General features: G+C 39.1%; 1 protein-coding gene across 1 annotated transcript in view; it reads left to right on the forward strand.

The window, feature by feature from the left end:
* The window catches only part of OTOG (otogelin), a 576,525-nt gene that overhangs the window by 529,665 nt on the left and 24,188 nt on the right, over positions 1–22,672 (forward strand). Inside the window, 4 exon segments of the mRNA XM_053689346.1 lie at positions 4,687–4,865; positions 5,627–5,731; positions 18,044–18,163; positions 19,866–19,911. Of these exon segments, the coding sequence (XP_053545321.1) occupies positions 4,687–4,865; positions 5,627–5,731; positions 18,044–18,163; positions 19,866–19,911 (450 nt within the window).

Genomic DNA, 22,672 nt, shown 5'->3' on the forward strand with positions numbered 1-22,672 from the left:
CCATTCTTCCCTTGGTTCAAGAGGGTTTAGATTTAGATTTAAAGGACGCATACCTGCATGTTCCCATCCACAGGGATCATCAAATATTTCTGAGGTTCGCCTTTTTAGACAAACACTTCCAGTTTGTGGCTCTTCCATTCGACCTTGCCACAGCTCCCAGAATTTTTTTGTCACGCTTGGCGGCCAGGAGTTCCGGCGATTCTCCTTGTGTGCCTTGCTGCCTGGCAACGTCTCGCTCTTCTGAGCCATCCCCTTCAGCTGACGTCAGGCGAGGCTTCTTATTCCGGTCTTCCTGTTCCTCCGGTGCCCGTTTGTGTGTTTATACTCCGTGGCTGTTGTGAGTTCTCAGTAATTTATTGAAGTGTTCATTTTGGTTCCTGAACCTTTGCCTGGACTACCACGCTTGTGCTTAACCTTCAAACTGCCTGATTACCTGTTGCCAAACTTTGCATTATTGACCACGCTTGTGCTTAACCCTCAAACTGCCTGATTACCTGTTGCCAAACTCTGCATTATTGACCACGCTTGTGCTTAACCCTCAAACTGCCTGATTACCTGTTGCCAAACTCTGCATTTTTTACCACGCTTGTGCTTAACCCTCAAACTGCCTGATTACCTGTTGCCAAACTCTGCATTATTGACTACGCTGTGTTTTACCCTCAAACTGCCTGATTACCTGTTGCCAAACTCTGCATTATCGACTACGCTGTGTTTATCCCTCAAACTGCCTGATTACCTGTTGCCAAACTCTGCATTATTGACCACGCTAGTGCTTAACCCTCAAACTGCCTGATTACCTGTTGCCAAACTCTGCATTATCGACTACGCTGTGCTTAACCCTCAAACTGCCTGATTACCTGTTGCCAAACTCTGCATTATCGACTACGCTGTGTTTAACCCTCAAACTGCCTGATTTCAAGTTACCTACTCTTGCACTATTAACTGTTTATTGTTTACCCCTCCTTCTGTCTGAGATTAAGCTGTCTTACTCTGCTACTCAGGTACTGTGGAGGACTATTCCTGAACTGCCTGATTATAGTTCCCTACTCTGAAGTTTATCCTACTGCTATCAAGTCATCCATTACTCTTTCCAGAGGACTCAGACCAACACTGCTCCATATCGTGAGTACCTTGTCTTGTAGAAGTTGTCGTGGGGTCACGTCCTGGATTAAACTCAGAGTGCAAGGGTGTTGTTTTAGTTCGCCCTAGCATTTGGGTCTTTTTCTGGACTTTTCCTAACCTGACATTTTTCAAAAGTCCTGGGATCCCTGTTGGCGGTGCTCTGGTTGCGGGGCATTGCAGTGGCTCCTTATCTGGATGACATCCTGGTTCAGGCGCCATCCTTTCAATAAGCGAACTCCCACACAGAGATGTTGTTATCCTTCCTGCGCTTTCACTGATGGAAGGTTAATCTGGGAAAGAGTTCCTTAATTCCGACTGCAAGGGTAGTGTTCTTTGGAACCATAATAGATTTCCTATCGATGAAAATGTTTCTGACAGAAGTCGGAAGAGCAAAGGTCTTTGACTCTTGTCTGGCGCTTCAGTCCTCTCCTCGGCCATCAGTGGCTCAATGTATGGAGGTTATCGGTCTGATGGTAGCTGTCATGGACATCATTCCGTTTGCCCGTTTCCACCTCAGACCTTTGCAGTTATGCATGCTCAAGCAGTGGAATGGAGATTATACGGACCTGTCTCTGCGATTACATCTGGATCAGGAGACAAGGGATTCTCTTCTTTGGTGGTTGTCTCAGGACCATCTCTCCCAGGGAACCTGCTTCCGCAGACCCAACTGGGTGATTGTGACAACGGGTGCCAGCCTGTTGGGATGGGGAGCAGTCTTGGACTCTCTAAATGTTCAGGGGACTTGGACTCGGCAGGAGTCAGCTTCTGCCCATAAACATTCTGGAAATGAGAGCAATCTTCAATGCTCTTCTGGTCTGGCCTCAGTTAGCTTCAGCCCGGTTTGTCAGGTTCCAGTCGGATAACATAACTTTAGTGGCTTACATCCATTATCGGGGGGAAACTCGGAGTTCCTTAGCCATGACAGAGGTAGCCAAGATTATTTAGTGGGCAGAGACCCACAACTGCTGTCTATCTGCTATCCACATTCCAGGAGGACAATTGGGAGGCAGATTTTCTGAGCAGATGGACTTTTCACCCGGGGGAGTGGGAACTCCATCCGGATGTGTTTTCCAGCTTGATTCTCAAATAGGGACAGCCGGAACTGGACCTCATGGTGTCTCATCAGAATGCCAAGCTCCCGAGGTACGGGTCGAAGTCAAGGGATCCTCAGGCTGTATTGATAGATGCTTTAGCGGTCCCTTGGAATTTCAGTCTAGCATACCTATTTCATTCGTTCGCTCTCCTTCCTCGGGTCATTACTCGAATCAAACGGGGGGATCTGGTATGCAGACTTAGTGGAGATTTCATCTCTCCCACCTTGGAGACTTCCACTGAGGAAAGACTTTTTTCTTCAAGGGCCCTTCCTTCATCCAAATCTTGTTTCTCTGAAACTGACTGCTTGGAGATTGAACGCTTAATCTTATCTAAGCGGGGATTTTCTGAGTCGGTCATTGAGACCATGATTCAGGCTCGTAAGCCTGTTACCAGGAAGATTTACTACAAGATATGGCATAAATATCTGTATTGGTGTGAATCCAGAGGCTACTCTTGGAGTAGAGTTCGGATTCCTAGACTTCTAGCCTTTCTCCAAAAAGGTTTGGAGAAGGGTTTATCGGCCAGTTCCTTGAAAGGTCAGATATCTGCCTTGTTTATTTTGTTACATAAACGTCTGGTGGATGTTCCAGACGTGCAATCGTTCTGTCAGGCCTTGGTCAGAATCAGGCCTGTGTTTAAACCTGTTACTCCTCCCTGGAGTCTTAACTTTGTTCTTAGAGTTCTTCAACAGGCTCCGTCTGAACCTATGCATTCCTTAAATATTAAAATGTTATCTTGGAAGGTTTTGTTTTCTTGTTGTTATTTTGTCTGCTCGTAAAGTCTCAGAGCTCGTTGCAGTTCGAATCTCCTTACCTTATTTTCATTCAGATAAGGTGGTTTTGCGTACTAAGTTAGGGTTTCTCCCTAAAGTGGTTTCAGATAGGATCCTTAATCAGGAGATTGTTGTTCCTTCTTTATGTCCTAACCCATCTTCTCATATAGATTGTCTGCTGCACAACCTAGACGTGGTGCGTGCGTTAAAGTTCTATCTACAGGCGACTATGGATTTTCGCCAGTCTTCTGCTCTGTTTGTGGTTTTCTCTGGGAAACGTAAGGGGCAGAAAGCTACGGCTACTTCTCTTTCTTTCTGGCTGAGGAGTATCATTCGCTTCGCCTATGATGCTGCTGGACAGCAGTCTCCTGAAAGAATCATGGCTCATTCTACAAAGGCTGTTTCCTCTTTCTGGGCCTTCAAAAATGAAGCTTCTGTGGAACAGATTTGCAATGCTGCAACTTGGTCCTCTATTCACATTTTTTCTAAAATAAATTTCTTCACATTTTTTCTAAAATAAATTTGACACTTTTGCCTCGGCTGAGGCTTCTTTTGGGAGAAAGGTTCTTCAAGCAGTGGTGCCTTCGGTTTAGGTTCCCTGTCTTGTCCCTCCTGTATCATCTGTGTCCTCTAGCTTGGGTATTGATTCCCAATAGTAATAAGATGATCCGTGGACTCATCGCGTCATTAGAAAGAAAACAAAATTTATGCTTGCCTTCGGTCGAATGACTGGGGTGGGAAGGAAAGGAGGTGATATTTAACAGCTTTGCTGTGGTGCTCTTTGCCGCCTCCTGCTGGGCAGGAGTGATATTCCCAATAGTAATTAGATGATCCGTGGACTCATCGTGTCATGAAAGAAATACATTTATCAGGTAAGCATAAATTTAGTTTTTTAAGCCAAGAGGCAAATGTTTCTACCTCTTTCAAACCTTAACTTGCTTTATGGGGACTTGTGTATTGTAAATGAGTCTTTTAATGGGAATGGTAACAGTCCCACAAATACAAATATTTAATGCGTTGTTCCTCAAAAGAAAAAGAAACACATCATAGCATGACACTGTATTAACCTTCACTCCCCAAAAGCCGACTCAGAATACTCACATTTGTTAGAGCTTCAACAGCTCTAGATAATAAGCTGTCTCTTGTAGACCCAAGGCAAACTGGATACAAATGGGGACAAATGCTAATTGAAAAGGTACAATTTTGGATATATTGCTGCATATTGGTCTGTATTAATATCATTATTTGTGTGTGGTTCTTTGCACTTTTTATTTTGTATTTTATATATTTTTTTTGTGTTTACCACATTATTATTGTGATTTTTATATTTATTACTAGATATTTCAAATACAGTACACTGCCCTGTTAACGTAAATAAGTTAGAATTTTTTTATCTCAAGATATCGGGTTTCAAAATTAATTTGTTCACTGATCACTTAAAAGTTAAATGATTTTATTGATAAAATTAGGTTTATTACTAAATGAACAGATGTTTAATAAAATGAAATGTATTATTAAGCATGGATCCAGGTGATGATGATCTTGTATAATGTTTCTTTATCAGTATGCTAAAGACTTAAAGAATACAATTTTACTCTGGACATTAAGATAATGCTTGACCTTTACTGCTTACAATAATTATGGCTATTTAGATGCATGAAGGGCATAATGTAATTGATATTTTCCTTTCATTTTAGTGAGGGATACTGTGTGCCTGAGTAAAGACAGAGGGGTTTTGAGACCTGGGCAGACTATCGTTGAACATACCCCTGATGGCTTCTGCCATTCTTCGCATTGCACGTCCTTCGTGGATCCTGTTACCAAATACCATCAGATCAATGTCACTTCCTTAAATTGCGCAGCCAAGTGTGAAGCTGTAAGGGGGTTACCATTTTAAGATAAACAATGATAAAAACCCTTGTACCTATATCTTTAACTCAGTCTGAAGACATCTGAAGACAATCTAATGTCTCTTATTATAAAATATAATATAAATTGATACATTTTAACAGACAAACTATCCTTTTAAGAATTTCATAATGGTGTATGCTCTTGAAATTCAACAAAGAAATAAATATTATTGTGCTATGTTTAGAGGATAAAATGGTCAAAACTGGATGAATTTCAATTTCAAATATAATCATTTTTTCAATTTGCTTATATTAGCAGTAGTACGTCTAGTGAAAGTTATTAATGTTTCAGCGGCATACGCAGATATGCTGTGTGTGACTAGAGGACCAGTATACAAACACCATGTCTGCTCAGAAAGCTGTAATACTTTAAGAAGATGTGGTGTTTGAATGCTAGTGCACAGTGCACTCATAGCATATGTATGTATGCCACTTTAAAACAACTAGAAGCATTTTTACTAATGAAAGCACATTTCAGTTTTTAACTTTTTATCTCTTTAAATATGTTTTAATAAATTACTTTTATGTTTTTGAAAATTGTCATCTTTATCACAATTATTATGTAAATATATTCTCCTGTTCTATACTAGGGCATATGCGGAGAATTTATGGGGAAATAGTTTCTAAGGTTAAATTCCATTTAATATTTGTAACCACAACCTTTGTTGAGGGTTTATAGAATATATCAATATATAAATAATAATGATACTTTTTTTTTTTTTTAAAGAACCAAGTATATGACCCACCTAAAGACCTGACAAGCTGCTGTGGTCGCTGCAAAAATGTATCTTGCCTACACCCCTTATTGAATGGTACAATCCTCAGTAGCAGGGTGAGTGATTTTCTATTTAATCATCAGGTCACAGTATGACGTTTTATGTCCTTGCAGTTGTATTTATTTTGTGTGGTACAACACAATCAGAAGTTGACACGAACACTTCTAAGCTGTGACTTTAGAGCTTAGAGGTCTTAGTTGATGTTTGAGGTGGCCTGTCTGGTCAATCCAAAAGTCCTGAAGTTAGAGCTTTCGCTCATGCGCAAACATTTTATTTTACTCTTGTAATACATGCGCTAAACCATGTGCTTTAAAAGTTTACTTTTGTGATAATTGTGTGCAAGCGAAAGCACTATATAACATGCCATTTGTAACCTGACCCTAAGTAGTTAATATTTATTCAACTTTTAATGTAACTTTTTGGATTAACCCCTTACGAAATATAGGGCTACAGTTGCACTTCCAAGGGAATAACAGCAATGGTGTCAGTGACAGCCTAAGGCAGTGTTTCTCAACCGCAGTCCTCAAGTACCCCCAACAGGCCAGGTTTTCATAATAGCTGAACTAGAGCACAGGGGAAATAATCAGCTGATGGGCGAGAGCAGGTTAGTAACCATGATTACTGATCAGCTGATTATTTCACCTGTGCTCTAGTTTAGATATAATGAAAACCTGGCCTTTTGGGGGTACTTGAGGACTGCGGTTGAGAAACACTGCCTTAGACTGTCACTGACACCATTGCTGTTATTCCCTTGGAAGACCGTAGTTGAGAAACACTGGCCCAAGACATGCAAAAATAGAGTGTGAGTCTCACTGACAGCAGTGAGACCACACATGAACCCCTGGAAGCGCAACAGACCACATCAGCCATTGTTAAGGAGTCTTATTTAAATGTAAGGCTTAGAGTTGTATCTAGTAGTCCTGTGGTAACAATAGGAGACAACATCTTTACAACCTTTAAAGATCCTCTTTGTTCCCTTTATGTATAATAAACTGTCAAGTCAATTGAAAGCAATATGTTTAACCTGCCTATCTATTTAACATAATCAATTATTATCTTGTATTCTGTTTTTAGCCCTTTTTTTACATCTCTCTATCGTATTGGTAGTCACTACAGCTTCAGTGGAAGAGTTCAACAGTTTGATTGCTGTTATAATAAAAATAGGTTTTATTGCTGCAGATTCAATCTCTTTTCCTGTGACATTAAAGTGAAACCTTTTGTCACAAATACATTTCTTACATTTCTGGTAATTTTTGTAGCCTTCTGTCATTTTTTTAATAGTTCCCAAACAGTGCTCAAAACCCAAAGTGAAGGCTTAGCAGAGATTTATATAGCGATAGAATTAATCATTTATCTCTTGCATTCATGCCCCTTTTAAAAAGTTTAACATCTTTTTTGCCTTTGAAACAACTGCCCAGCATAGAGCACTGCTTGTTGATTTGTTGTCTGTAAGACCCCCTAAATTATTTTTACATTTGCTTTGCCAAGTGTTTCCTATTTAAAGGGACATGGAACCCAGGAATTTTCTTTCATGATTTAGGTAGAACATGAAATTATAAACAGCTTTCCAGTTTACTTCTATTATCAATTTTGCTTAATTTTCTTGGTATAATTTGTTGAAGGAGCAGCAATGCCCTACTGGTTTCTAAGTGAACACATGGGTGAGTCAATGACAATCGATATATATATATATATATATATATATATATATATATATATATATATATATGTGTGGCCACCAATCAGCAGCTAGAACCTAGGTTATTTGCTGCTTCTGGGCTTACCTAGAAGTATATTGGAAAGTTGTTTCAAATTGTATGCTCTATTTGAATAATGAAATAATTTTTTTTTAGTTTCATGTCCCTTTAAGTAATAGGAAGCATGATTATTTTTGCTGGTAAAATGCAAATTCTTTTATTTGTTTGTGTTAAACCTCCTTTACCATTTACCAGTCCAATCTTCCATATATTTGTTTTGTAAATCCCTCCTGCATTTAATTATATCCTGCTCTGACTTATTCAATTTACACAGTTCACTATCTTTTTTTAATAGTTGTTTATCTATGTTCTAATACTGTGAACGAATCACAGTCCACTACTTATAATCTGTCATATTTACTATAAGACTATACTTTTTCATAGATAATTATAAAACTAATGACATAATTCATAAACACATCCTGATTTGCTATGATCTTGTTTTCATGAATATACTAATAAATATAACCCTGTATGGGTCCCTAGTATTCAAACCACTGATGTCCGACTACCTGGTTTATAGTTGGATCAGCTCTTTTTTAGATTCAAGCACCCCAATAGCATTACATAAACCCTGTGGTATTGTGCCTGAGGATTTGGAATGTTGAAAAAACATAATTTATGCTTACCTGATAAATTTATTTCTCTTGTAGTGTATCCAGTCCACGGATCATCCATTACTTGTGGGATATTCTCCTTCCCAACAGGAAGTTGCAAGAGGATCACCCACAGCAGAGCTGCTATATAGCTCCTCCCCTCACTGCCATATCCAGTCATTCGACCGAAACAAGACGAGAAAGGAGAAACCATAGGGTGCAGTGGTGACTGTAGTTTAATTAAAATTTAGACCTGCCTTAAAAGGACAGGGCGGGCCGTGGACTGGATACACTACAAGAGAAATAAATTTATCAGGTAAGCATAAATTATGTTTTCTCTTGTTAAGTGTATCCAGTCCACGGATCATCCATTACTTGTGGGATACCAATACCAAAGCTAAAGTACACGGATGATGGGAGGGACAAGGCAGGAACTTAAACGGAAGGAACCACTGCCTGTAGAACCTTTCTCCCAAAAACAGCCTCCGAAGAAGCAAAAGTGTCAAATTTGTAAAATTTTGAAAAGGTGTGAAGAGAAGACCAAGTCGCAGCCTTGCAAATCTGTTCAACAGAGGCCTCATTTTTAAAGGCCCAGGTGGAAGCCACAGCTCTAGAAGAATGAGCTGTAATCCTTTCAGGGGGCTGCTGTCCAGCAGTCTCATAGGCTAAGCGTATTATGCTCCGAAGCCAAAAGGAGAGAGAGGTTGCCGAAGCTTTTTGACCTCTCCTCTGTCCAGAGTAAACGACAAACAGGGCAGATGTTTGACGAAAATCTTTAGTAGCCTGTAAGTAAAACTTCAAGGCACGGACTACGTCCAGATTATGCAAAAGACGTTCCTTCTTTGAAGAAGGATTAGGACACAATGATGGAACAACAATCTCTTGATTGATATTCCTGTTAGAAACCACCTTAGGTAAAAACCCAGGTTTGGTACGCAGAACTACTTTGTCTGAATGAAAAATCAGATAAGGAGAATCACAATGTAAGGCAGATAACTCAGAGACTCTTCGAGCCGAGGAAATAGCCATCAAAAACAGAACTTTCCAAGATAAAAGTTTAATATCAATGGAATGAAGGGGTTCAAACGGAACTCCCTGAAGAACTTTAAGAACCAAGTTTAAGCTCCACGGGGGAGCAACAGTTTTAAACACAAGCTTAATCCTAACCAAAGCCTGACAAAATGCCTTGACGTTTGGAACTTCTGCCAGACGCTTGTGCAAAAGAATAGACAGAGCAGAGATCTGTCCTTTTAAAGAACTAGCTGATAAGCCTTTGTCCAAACCCTCTTGGAGAAAGGACAATATCCTAGGAATCCTAACCTTACTCCATGAGTAACTCTTGGATTCACACCAATAAAGATATTTACGCCATATCTTATGGTAGATTTTCCTGGTGACAGGCTTCCGTGCCTGTATTAAGGTATCAATGACTGACTCGGAGAAGCCACGCCTTGATAGAATCAAGCGTTCAATCTCCATGCAGTCAGTCTCAGAGAAATTAGATTTGGATGATTGAAAGGACCTTGTATTAGAAGGTCCTGCCTCAGAGGCAGAGTCCATGGTGGAAGAGATGACATGTCCACTAGGCCTGCATACCAGGTCCTGCATGGCCACGCAGGCGCTATCAGAATCACAGATGCTCTCTCCTGTTTGATTTTGGCAATCAGTCGAGGGAGTAGAGGAAACGGTGGAAACACATAGGCCAGGTTGAAGAACCAAGGAGCTGCTAAAGCATCTATCAGCGTTGCTCCCGGGTCCCTGGACCTGGATCCGTAACAAGGAAGCTTGGCGTTCTGGCGAGACGCCATGAGATCCAGTTCTGGTTTGCCCCAACGATGGACCAGTTGAGCAAACACCTCCGGATGGAGTTCCCACTCCCCCGGATGAAAAGTCTGACGACTTAGAAAATCCGCCTCCCAGTTCTCTATGCCTGGGATGTGGATCGCTGACAGGTGGCAAGAGTGAGACTCTGCCCAGCGAATTATCTTTGAGACTTCTAACATCGCTAGGGAACTCCTGGTTCCCCCTTGATGGTTGATGTAAGCCACAGTCGTGATGTTGTCCGACTGAAATCTGATGAACCTCAGTGTTGCTAACTGAGGCCAAGCTAGAAGAGCCTTGAATATTGCTCTTAACTCCAGAATATTTATTGGGAGGAGTTTCTCCTCCTGAGTCCACGATCCCTGAGCCTGCAGGGAGTTCCAGACTGCGCCCCAACCTAGAAGGCTGGCATCTGTTGTTACAATCGTCCAATCTGGCCTGCGAAAGGTCATACCCTTGGACAGATGGACCCGAGAAAGCCACCAGAGAAGAGAATCTCTGGTCTCTTGATCCAGATTTAGTAGAGGGGACAAATCTGAGTAATCCCCATTCCACTGACTTAGCATGCATAATTGCAGCGGTCTGAGATGCAGGCGCGCAAATGGCACTATGTCCATTGCCGCTACCATTAAGCCGATTACTTCCATGCACTGAGCCACTGATGGGCGTGGAATGGAATGAAGGACACGGCAAGCATTTAGAAGTTTTGATAACCTGGACTCCGTCAGGTAAATTTTCATCTCTACAGAATCTATAAGAGTCCCTAGGAAGGAGACTCTTGTGAGTGGTGATAGAGAACTCTTTTCCACGTTCACTTTCCACCCATGCGACCTCAGAAATGCCAGAACTATCTCTGTATGAGACTTGGCAATTTGAAAGCTTGACGCCTGTATCAGGATGTCGTCTAGATACGGAGCCACCGCTATGCCTCGCGGTCTTAGAACCGCCAGAAGTGAGCCCAGAACCTTTGTAAAAATTCTCGGGGCAGTGGCCAACCCAAAGGGAAGAGCTACAAATTGGTAATGCCTGTCTAGAAAGGCAAACCTTAGGAACCGATGATGATCTTTGTGAATCGGTATGTGAAGGTAGGCATCCTTTAAGTCCACTGTGGTCATGTACTGACCCTCTTGGATCATGGGTAGGATGGTCCGAATAGTTTCCATTTTGAATGATGGAACTCTGAGGAATTTGTTTAAGATCTTTAGATCCAAGATTGGTCTGAAGGTTCCCTCTTTCTTGGGAACCACAAACAGATTTGAATAAAATCCCTGTCCTTGTTCCATCCGCGGAACTGGATGGATCACTCCCATTACTAGGAGGTCTTGCACACAGCTTAGGAATGCCTCTTTCTTTATCTGGTTTGCTGATAACCTTGAAAGATGAAATCTCCCTTGTGGAGGAGAAGCTTTGAAGTCCAGAAGATATCCCTGAGATATGATCTCCAACGCCCAGGGATCCTGAACATCTCTTGCCCACGCCTGGGCGAAGAGAGAAAGTCTGCCCCCCACTAGATCCGTTTCCGGATAGGGGGCCATTCCTTCATGCTGTCTTGGGGGCAGCAGCAGGCTTTCTGGCCTGCTTGCCCTTGTTCCAGGACTGGTTAGGTTTCCAGGCCTGTCTGGAATGAGCAACAGTTCCCTCTTGTTTTGAAGCGGAGGAAGTTGATGCTGCTCCTGCCTTGAAATTTCGAAAGGCACGAAAATTAGACTGTTTGGCCTTTGATTTGGCCCTGTCCTGAGGAAGGGTATGACCCTTGCCTCCAGTAATGTCAGCAATAATTTCCTTCAAGCCAGGCCAGAATAAGGTCTGCCTCTTGAAAGGAATGTTGAGTAATTTAGACTTTGAAGTCACGTCAGCTGACCAGGATTTAAGCCATAGCGCCCTACGCGCCTGGATGGCTAATCCGGAATTCTTAGCCGTTAGTTTAGTCAAATGAACAATGGCATCAGAAACAAATGAGTTAGCTAGCTTAAGCGTTCTAAGCTTGTCAATAATTTCATTCAATGGAGCTGTCTGGATGGCCTCTTCCAGGGCCTCAAACCAGAATGCCGCCGCAGCAGTGACAGGCGCAATGCATGCAAGGGGCTGTAAAATAAAACCTTGTTGAATAAACATTTTCTTAAGGTAACCCTCCAATTTTTTATCCATTGGATCTGAAAAAGCACAACTGTCCTCAACCGGGATAGTGGTACGCTTTGCTAAAGTAGAAACTGCTCCCTCCACCTTAGGGACCGTCTGCCATAAGTCCCGTGTAGTGGCGTCTATTGGAAACATTTTTCTAAATATAGGAGGTGGGGAAAAGGGCACACCGGGTCTATCCCACTCCTTGCTAATAATTTCTGTAAGCCTTTTAGGTATAGGAAAAACGTCAGTACACACCGGCACCGCATAGTATCTATCCAGCCTACACAATTTCTCTGGAATTGCAACTGTGTTACAGTCGTTCAGAGCAGCTAATACCTCCCCAAGCAATACACGGAGATTCTCAAGCTTAAATTTAAAATTAGAAATCTCTGAATCAGGTTTCCCCGAGTCAGAGATGTCACCCACAGACTGAAGCTCTCCGTCCTCATGTTCTGCATACTGTGACGCAGTATCAGACATGGCTCAAACAGCATTTGCGCGCTCTGTATCTCTCCTAACCCCAGAGCTATCGCGCTTGCCTCTTAATTCAGGCAATCTAGATAATACCTCTGACAGGGTATTATTCATGATTGCAGCCATGTCCTGCAAGGTAATCGCTATGGGCGTCCCTGATGTAATTGGCGCCATATTAGCGTGCGTCCCCTGAGCGGGAGGCGAAGGGTCTGACACGTGGGGAGAGTTAGTCGGCATAACTTCCCCCTAGACAGAACCCTCTGGTGATAATTCTTTTATAGATAAAGACTGATCTTTACTGTTTAAGGTGAAATCAATACATTTAGTACACATTCTCCTATGGGGCTCCACCATGGCTTTCAAACATAATGAACAAGTAGGTTCCTCTGTGTCAGACATGTTTAAACAGACTAGCAATGAGACTAGCAAGCTTGGAAAACACTTTAAAACAAGTTTACAAGCAATATTAAAAAAACGTTACTGCGCCTTTAAGAAACCCAAATTTTCCCAAATTTTGAAATAACAGTGAATAAAATGCAGTTACACTAACGAAATTTTTACAGTGTATGTAATAAGTTAGCAGAGCATTGCACCCACTTGCAAATGGATGATTAACCCCTTAATACCAAAAACGAAATAACAAATGACAAAAACGTTTTTTAAACAGTCACAACAACTGCCACAGCTCTACTGTGGCTTTTTACCTCCCTCAATACGACTTTTGAAGCCTTTTGAGCCCTTCAGAGAAGTCCTGGATCATGCAGGAAGAAGCTGGATGTCTGTGTCTGTAATTTTTGCTGTGCAAAAAAACGCCAAAATAGGCCCCTCCCACTCATATTACAACAGTGGGAAGCCTCAGGGAACTGTTTCTAGGCAAAATTCAAGCCAGCCATGTGGAAAAAAATAGGCCCCAATAAGTTTTATCACCAAACATATGTAAAAAACAATTAAACATGCCAGCAAACGTTTTAAAATACACTTTTATAAGAGTATGTATCACTATTAATAAGCCTGATACCAGTCGCTATCACTGCATTTAAGGCTTTACTTACATTACTTCGGTATCAGCAGCATTTTCTAGCAAATTCCATCCCTAGAAAAATATTTTAACTGCACATACCTTATTACAGGAAAACCTGCACGCTATTCCCCCTCTGAAGTTACCTCACTCCTCAGAATATGTGAGAACAGCAAAGGATCTTAGTTACTTCTGCTAAGATCATAGAAAACGCAGGCAGATTATTCTTCTAAATACTGCCTGAGATAAACAGTACACTCCGGTACCATTTAAAAATAACAAACTTTTGATTGAAGAAATAAACTAAGTATAAAACACCACAGTCCTCTTACGACCTCCATCTTAGTTGAGAGTTGCAAGAGAATGACTGGGTATGGCAGTGAGGGGAGGAGCTATATAGCAGCTCTGCTGTGGGTGATCCTCTTGCAACTTCCTGTTGGGAAGGAGAATATCCCACAAGTAATGGATGATCCGTGGACTGGATACACTTAACAAGAGAAATACATTTAATGTTCTCCTTTCTTATTAGTATTAAAGTAAGGGTTATTGTTTTGTAACATGCACATTTATTTAGTGGTAATTTCCAAGCAGGGTTGTCATCCCTCAGTCCAAGCAAATTGGCCTATATTCAAGGTTCTGTTTGTTTGATGAAAAATCAACTAAGCTAGATTAACTTGTGTTTATTTAGATCCTGAAATTCTAACAGTTTTTTTATTATCATTCATATACTGGAAGGGTTCAGCTACTGCTCTAGAAGAATATTAACTGATTTTCTTTAGTAAGTTTTGAGAGATATTACTAGGCATATTATTATTTTGTTCATACTTAAAGGGCCATCATACCCAAATGTTGAAGCACTTGAAAGTAATGCAGTATAGCTGTAAATAGATGACTAGAAAATATCACCTGAACATCTCTATGTAAAAAGGAAGATGTTTTACCCAAACTTTCCTAAGTATTCACACCCCACTGTAAATAAACTTTAGCCCCAGGACTTCCAAGGGAGTGTGCATCTAGCACGTGCCGGCACAATCATGTTTCCTGTTCAGTTTAAGGAAGTTTACTGTGAAATCCCATGATATCACAGCAAAGCAATACAAGACCTCAGCACTGCTGATGCTGATTGGCTATACTTTTTTTTTTGTTTGTTTGTTTGTTTGTTTCAATCTGCAGCTGTACAGCAGCTCTAACTGCTCACAGAGCACTTACTCTGGTGAGCTGAAGAAATGTTGAGGTAAAATAGCTTCCCTTTTTACATAGAGGTGGTTAGGTGATATTTTCATGTGAGCTTTTTACAGTTATGTTGCATCACTTTCATGTGATTTAGCAAATGAGTCTTATGCCCCTTTAAGAAAAGGAAGCAGGTCTTGTGCTATGGAAGATTAACTTGCTGTGAATATATATATTTATTTTGTACATAATGTTAGTGCCACCATCTGTTAAATACTAAAACTTAAAATTTTTCTTTTTTTTCTTTTTGCCACAGTCATTGCTAGTTATAGCTATAAAGTCTCTTGTCTTTCCCATTGATTCAAATATATGAATCAGTCTCTACAAATATTCCCTACATTTTCATCTCATTTTCCATCGCATGGATTTCTATCATTTCTGCACTTTTGCAGATACTTTGTATTCAGACCCCCCCCCAATTATATTCTAATCCAAGGAAATCACTTTTGTTTTAAACTTTCACATAAATTGTGTCTTGACCACTTGTAAAATCTCCTTTAACCTTTCCTGCACATCATGGGGTAGATTTAACAAGGACCGAATGGCCCTTGTTCCCCTTGTTTCCCCTGCCGGAAACAGCAGTTATTAAGCAGAGGTCTAAAGACCGCTACTCCATAACTTGTCTGCTGCCTCTGAGGCTGCGGTCTTCAATCCGCCCGATCCTATATGATTGGGTTGATTTACTCCGCCTACTAGCGGCCGATTGGCCGCAAATCTGTAGGGGGCAGCATTGCATAAGAAGTTCACAAGAACTGCTTGTGCAATGTTAAATGCTGACAGCGTATGCTGTCGGCATTCAGCGATGTCTGTTGGACATGATACGCTACAGCGTATCATGTCGGTCAGACATTGGTAAATGTTCCCCCATATCTGGATTTTTCCCATTCAGATGTGAGAATAAAGCATGTGCATAAATTCTAACATTGGGGAAAAAGTCACGCAAATTAGCAGAATATCAAAATAGGCAAATATGGACAAATTATAAATCATTCTAAAAGTTGCTGGAAGCTGGATGAGTATTATGGATATGCTTGTACCACAAACCTAATAATAATATAAATATTATTATTATTATTCAGTTGTAAAGCACCTTCAAATTCCTTGTACTGAAAATGTTGTAGTATCACATAGTTTTACAATGGTTTGTAATGGTTTTGAGTTTTAAACCCATGTAGGAAGTCTTGTGAGACAGTTTGCATGACGATTCTTATGGTTTGGTGCTGGTGGCATAATTAAAGGGATAGTAAACCCAATTTTTTTTTCTTTCATGATTCAAACAGAGCAGCAATTTTAAGCAACTTTCTAATTTTCTCCTGTTATCAATTTTTCTTCGTTCTCTTGGTATCTTTATTTGAAAAAGACGGAATGTAAGCTAAGGAGCCGGACCATTTTTAGTTTCAGCACCCCGGCTAGCACTTGTGATTGGTGGTTAACCAATATGCAAGTGAAACCCAGGTTCTCAAGCAAAAATGGGCCGGCTCTTGAGCTTACAGTCCTGCTTTTCAAATAAAGATACCAAGAGAATGATGAAAAAATGATAATAGGAGAAAATTAGAAAGTTGCTTAAAATTGCTGCTCTATCCGAATCTTGAAATAAAAAAAATTGGGTTTACTATCCCTTTAATTATGCCACCAGCACCAAACCATAAGAATCGTCATGCAAACTGTCTCACAAGACTTTCTACATGGGTTTAAAACTCAAAACCATTACAAACCATTGAAAACTATTTGATACTACAACATTTTCAGTGCAAGGAATTTGAATGTGCTTTACAACTAATTAATAATAAAAATAATAATAATAATAATAATATGTATATATTATATATTTATATTGGGTTTTTACAATTGGGTTTGCTATCCCTTTAATTTGTTTCTAATATTATCCATAATGGCATCAGTAAAGATAAACAATTTTAACAATATTACATCTTTTTAAAAACTTGTTTTACCCTAAAAATCTAAATAAAATCATAATGAATTTGAAAGCATATTTATAAAAAATAAATGATAATTAATCTAGGCAAAATAATAAAAGCTGTACAACATACACATAATACAAAATTTAGATTTTCTTTACACAGTTTATTCTTCTTTTCTTTTACAAAATAATCTGAAAGACTTCACTCTTTTTTCTTGTTATCTATTGACTGGCTTTTTTTGTTGCGCTACTATAAAATGACTCTGACTGGAAGTTCATGCAAACAAATATATTGTGATAAATAAATATCTTGATTTATATATCAGCTTATGAGTACAGTTCTACCTTTTGTTAGTAGCGTCATACAAAGATATTGTATAATTTGTCATTAAAGTAAACACTAGGGTCATGAAATGACCATTGCTTTTGTACAGGAAACATAACACCTCATAAGTTTTATTCACATATGAAGAGATGCCATTATCACAAAACATAAATTAATACTCCGGTTAAAACAAAGTTTCATTTTAAAGTACATATACTATTTAACTGAAAAACATTAGACGCTGAATCATGTTATGCATGTTCTTGCTATGTAGTCTGTTAACATTCCCTTATTTTTGAGAATAATTTTACTTAAAAATAAAAAAAAGTTTATTAAAGGGCCATAATACCCAAATGTTTAAACACTTTAAAGTGCTGCAGCATAGCTGTAAAAAGCTGACTAGAAAATATCACCTGAACATCTCTATGTAAAAAAGAAAGATATTTTACCTCAAAAGTTTCTCAGTAGCCACCTCCCATTGTAAAGGATTTCTAAGCAGCATTTTAGTGTGTCTGTCCTGGGACAGCTTAGGGAATGAGCCTCATGAACTCTCATATTATTTCCCTATTCAGCTTACTATGAAATCTCATGAGAGTTAAGTCAAATCTCATGAGATCACAGTAAAGAGTTCATGACCTCAGCACTGCTGATGCTGATTGGCTGCTGTTCATTTCTTCATTTTTTTTATTTTTTTTACCTGCAGCTGGGAGCAGCTGAGTATAACTTTTTACACAGAACTTACTCTGCTGAGCTGAGGAGATTGTGAGGTAAAATATCTTCCTTTTTTACATAGAGATGCTCAGGTGATATTTTCCTGTCAGCTTTTTACAGTTATACTGCATCAGTTTCAAGTGAATTAGCATAGGAGTATTATGTCCCTTTAACTAACAAAGTTATCGCCCAGAATTTACATTTTAAATTTAGCACTTAAGGACTCTCGGACGTAGTTGTGTAGCAATTCCTTTCTGTGATCTGAGCAGTTTTCTGAAAAAGCACTTGATAATATCTTAAATGTATTGATAGGTTTATACAGTGCTTTTTGTACTGAATCATGTTTTTCTTTTTTTTTTCTCTTCATTTTTCTTTTTACTTTTTAATGTAGCCTGGCTCTACTTGGATTTCAAAATGTGTCAAATATGACTGCACAAATACTTCAGTAGGACCAGTTTTAGTAACATCTGCCATCAACTGCCCACCTTTTAATGAAACAGAATGTATCAAGGTCAGTGTTCATTCATAGGCAGTGTGCTTGGTACAACATTATTTGAAATCCTAATATAGTTATGGATTGATTAAGAAAAGAATAGGTAACTCATCTTCTCCACAATACAATGCCATGCGCTTTTTCTTATGATCAGAAAATATATGAGACAAAGATTAGGTGATAGAAGAGAAGAATATTGGAAGGTGAAATATAAGAAGTCTGATAAATGGATATATTAAAAGCAGGATATGGATGCTGTACATAGGAAAACAAAATAGAGCTATAAACAGGAATAGGAAAGAGATATTAAAAATAAAGAAATGGAGACGTGAAAGATGAGAACACAAAAGTAATGAAAAGGAAATTGATATCAAGGAAATGATTTACAGTAGTGAAAGTGAAAGGTAGAAGTGATGGGATTAGGAAGGTAGATATTGGAGTATGAAGAAAAGGTAGGAAAAGGTAAATGAGTATCTAAAGTACAAAGAAAGTTCATGAAAATGAAAAGTCAGTGGAAACACAGATAAGATAAGAAAAGCAGATGAGGAAGAGGCAAAAAGGCAGAGCAAATATGTTTGAAGAGGATGAAAGGATGTGAACAGAAGAGAATGGTGAGAGATATTGGAGGTACAAGTTGTTGAGAGAAATGAAGAGCCTAGGTATAGGAGAGAAGAAGAAATAAGTAGAGTCTATGGGGCTGAATTATCAAGGGCTGAACGGCTTCTGATGCCCCTGTTTCCACACAAGAATTCAGGCTCGCCGGAAACAGCAATTAAGGGGTTAAGAAGCAGCTGTCTTAAGCCCGCTGCTCCTTAACTGGTCCACCTGCTCTGAGCGGCGGACATCAATGCGCCCCTGCAAGTATACTGTCCCTTTAAGAAGCAGCGGCACATGCTGTGGTAGAGATATGGTAATAATTTATATAAAAGCTAGATTTTATACATTTGTGAAAGGGATACAGATGAGATTATGAGCAGAGGTCATGCCATGGTACGGCAATGGGTAATGTTTGGCAAAAAACTTGTACGTTGGTCAGAGCAGGCTAATATCTCTCTTCCTGGCTACCGGTCACTGCCCTTTTAGAAGTAGTTATTACATAGCTGTGTGTGAAGTTGCGGTACTAACACTGACTTAGATTCTGTAGCTGTGTAGTTGCATGTGGCTATAAGTAACTTTTTTTTTTTTTTTTACTTTCTCTTAAGCAATTTCTATCAAGTCTATCTATCAGTGAAACTGTGACTTTACTCTCAAATTAGTTTTAAAGTGAGTCACAGCACTTGCAAATTCGCTGGATATTCGAAGATGTAATTTTTTAAATTGAGCGACTTTACTTATAGCCTCTTATAAAATATTAAAAGTACAAATCAGTATCTTGTGAAGTTAAAGAGACACGGAAACCAAAAGGTTTAAAATATACTGACATTGGCAACATATATTAATGCCCAATGGAGGACAAATTTTACAATGCTATCTGTGAATGAGGACAACTCTTCATAAGATGGATAGAAACAAAATATGATTCTTTAGAAAAATAAAACAAATAAAACAAACAAACACACATTTTTATATACTTTGTTAAAGAATTCGTTTTTCCATGTCCCTTTAATTATTTCAATTCGCTTTCAGCTGAAGATGCCAGAGGTAGCTGCATGTGACCCTGGTGATGGATATAAAGCATTTATTTTTCTCTGTGCTAAATTTTGTTTAATTTTTTTTCTAGATGGGAGGATATGTTGTATCATTTTTAGATGGTTGCTGCAAAACTTGTGAGTACAAAACCTTTTCAAAATAAGAATCATTTCCCAATTTGCCAACAGATCATGTTTCAAACACTCATGATTTTGAATGTTAGCTAAAAAGCAGCGGTCTGAAGACACTGACAAAAAAAAGTAAATTAAATCTTAATCTATATTTATTAAATAGCTGGTGAAAGTTTATTTTAAATATTCATAACTTTGTGCTCAAATGTAATCACAAAAGGAAAGTTGTTGCAAACAGATTTTAAGGGAAGACTTTATAAAAGGTCCATTGTGCTCAAATGTTTCTATTTTTGCACAAATGTGCAGTGTACTTTTCTTTCATGTAAGTGGCAAGAGTCCATGAGCTAGTGACGTACGGGATATACATTTCTACCAGGAGAGGGCAAAGTTTCCCAAACCTCAAAATGCCTATAAATACACCTCCCACCTCACTCAAACCTCAGTTTTACAAACTTTGCCTCATTGTGTAGGCGGTGAAGCAAGTTGTGCTTGATCTTCTTCTGTGATAGGCGCTTCTAAGCATATTGAAGCCCAGTTCCTCTCTAAGTACAGTGTTTGTCTGAGGGATGCAAGGGAGTATTTGCATAATGATACCATGTTTTCACCTATGGGAAATCTATTCTAAGGCTCTCTGTAATCGGATGCAGGGATTCATCTCTGCCTCCTTTTTCAGATCGACATTATACTCCTCTACCATTACCTCTGCTGATTTGTTACAGTACTGGTTTGGTCTGCTCTATGTGGATGGGTATCTTCTGGTAAGTATATGTCATTTTTTAAGACACTCTCAGCTATGTTTGGCACTTTATCTAATAAAGTTTTAAATGTATATTGTATATATTTGCCATGAGTCAGGTCTGTGTATTTCCCTCTGCAGTCTAACGGTTTTAGCTTGGAAATTATGTTTATGGGAGTTTTTAGGCTTACCTGAGGTTTCAGTTAGTTGTAACTTGGAGTCTGTTTTTTTCAAAATTAGGCCTGCATTAGTGCAGAATGTTACTTTTTATTGCAAAATTTTTGGTGCAAAAAATTTTGCCGCAAAGTCGCGTCTGACGTGACACGAGTTACGTCTTTTCTTGCGACTTTCTTGTCGCAAGTATTTTTGGCGTGCCTGTTAAGACGCAAGTTTTGTCATTTAGTTTGTTTAGCAGCAAAAGTTTTTTTCTCTGCATTTGCAAAATTTTTGGTGCCTAATTTGTTATATTAAGTCTCTCCCTCTTTTTGCTCTCTGCTCTCATTTGATTCATAGAGGGATAGGTTGCTTGTTTTTGGTTTTACTTTTGTATTCAAATTTTTATTATAAGCATTTTTTCCCATTCCTGAAGCTGCTATTTTGAGGAAATTAGATATTTTGTTTAAATGTTATTTTTTCTTGTTTTGTTACATTTTGCAAGATGTCACAAACTGATTTGGCCTCTGATGTTACTGTAGGAACCAAGCTGCCTGTACACAATTTCAACCAAAGCTAAGTGTTTATATTGTTTATTATCTGATCTTATTTCTTCAGCTCAAATATGTGGCACTTGTTATGTTATATTATTTCATACTGATAATGACAGTGCTTCTTTTTACCTTTCTTCTAGGTTTTAAAAGCTTTATCATTTACCTGTGGCTAATTTAGGCCTAGATTTGGAGTTTGGCGGTAGATGGGCTGTTAACGCTACGCGGGCTTTTTTCTGGCCGCACCATAAAATTAACTCTGGTATCGAGAGTTCAAAAAAATGCTGCGTTAGGCTCCAAAAAAGGAGCGTAGAGCATTTTTACCGCAAATGCAACTCTCGATACCAGAGTTGCTTACGGACGCGGCCAGCCTCAAAAACGTGCTCGTGCACGATTCTCCCATAGGAAACAATGGGGCTGTTTGAGCTGAAAAAAAACCTAACACCTGCAAAAAAGCAGCGTTCAGCTCCTAACGCAGCCCCATTGTTTCCTATGGGGAAACACTTCCTACGTCTGCACCTAACACTCTAACATGTACCCCGAGTCTAAACACCCCTACCCTTACACTTATTAACCCCTAATCTGCCGCCCCCGCTATCGCTGACCCCTGCATTATATTATTAACCCCTAATCTTCCGCTCCGTAAACCTCCGCAACTTACATTATCCCTATGTACCCCTAATCTGCTGCCCCTAACACCGCCGACCCCTATATTATATTTATTAACCCCTAACCTGCCCCCCACAACGTCGCCGCCAGCTACTTACAATAATTAACCCCTAATCTGCCGAGCGGACCTGAGCGCTACTATAATAAAGTTATTAACCCCTAATCCGCCTCACTAACCCTATCATAAATAGTATTAACCCCTAATCTGCCCTCCCTAACATCGCCGACACCTAACTTCAATTATTAACCCCTAATCTGACGACCGGAGCTCATCGCTACTATAATAAATGGATTAACCCCTAAAGCTAAGTCTAACCCTAACACTAACACCCCCCTAACTTAAATATAATTTAAATCTAACGAAATTAATTAACTCTTATTAAATAAATTATTCCTATTTAAAGCTAAATACTTACCTGTAAAATACATCCTAATATAGCTACAATATAAATTATAATTATATTGTAGCTATTTTAGGATTAATATTTATTTTACAGGCAACTTGGTAATTATTTTAACCAGGTACAATAGCTATTAAATAGTTAAGAACTATTTAATAGTTACCTAGTTAAAATAATATCAAAATTACCTGTAAAATAAATCCTAACCTAAGTTATAATTAAACCTAACACTACCCTATCAATAAATTAATTGAATA

This window comes from Bombina bombina, chromosome 7 (assembly GCF_027579735.1).
Source record: "Bombina bombina isolate aBomBom1 chromosome 7, aBomBom1.pri, whole genome shotgun sequence".
NCBI classification, from domain to species: Eukaryota; Metazoa; Chordata; class Amphibia; order Anura; family Bombinatoridae; genus Bombina; species Bombina bombina.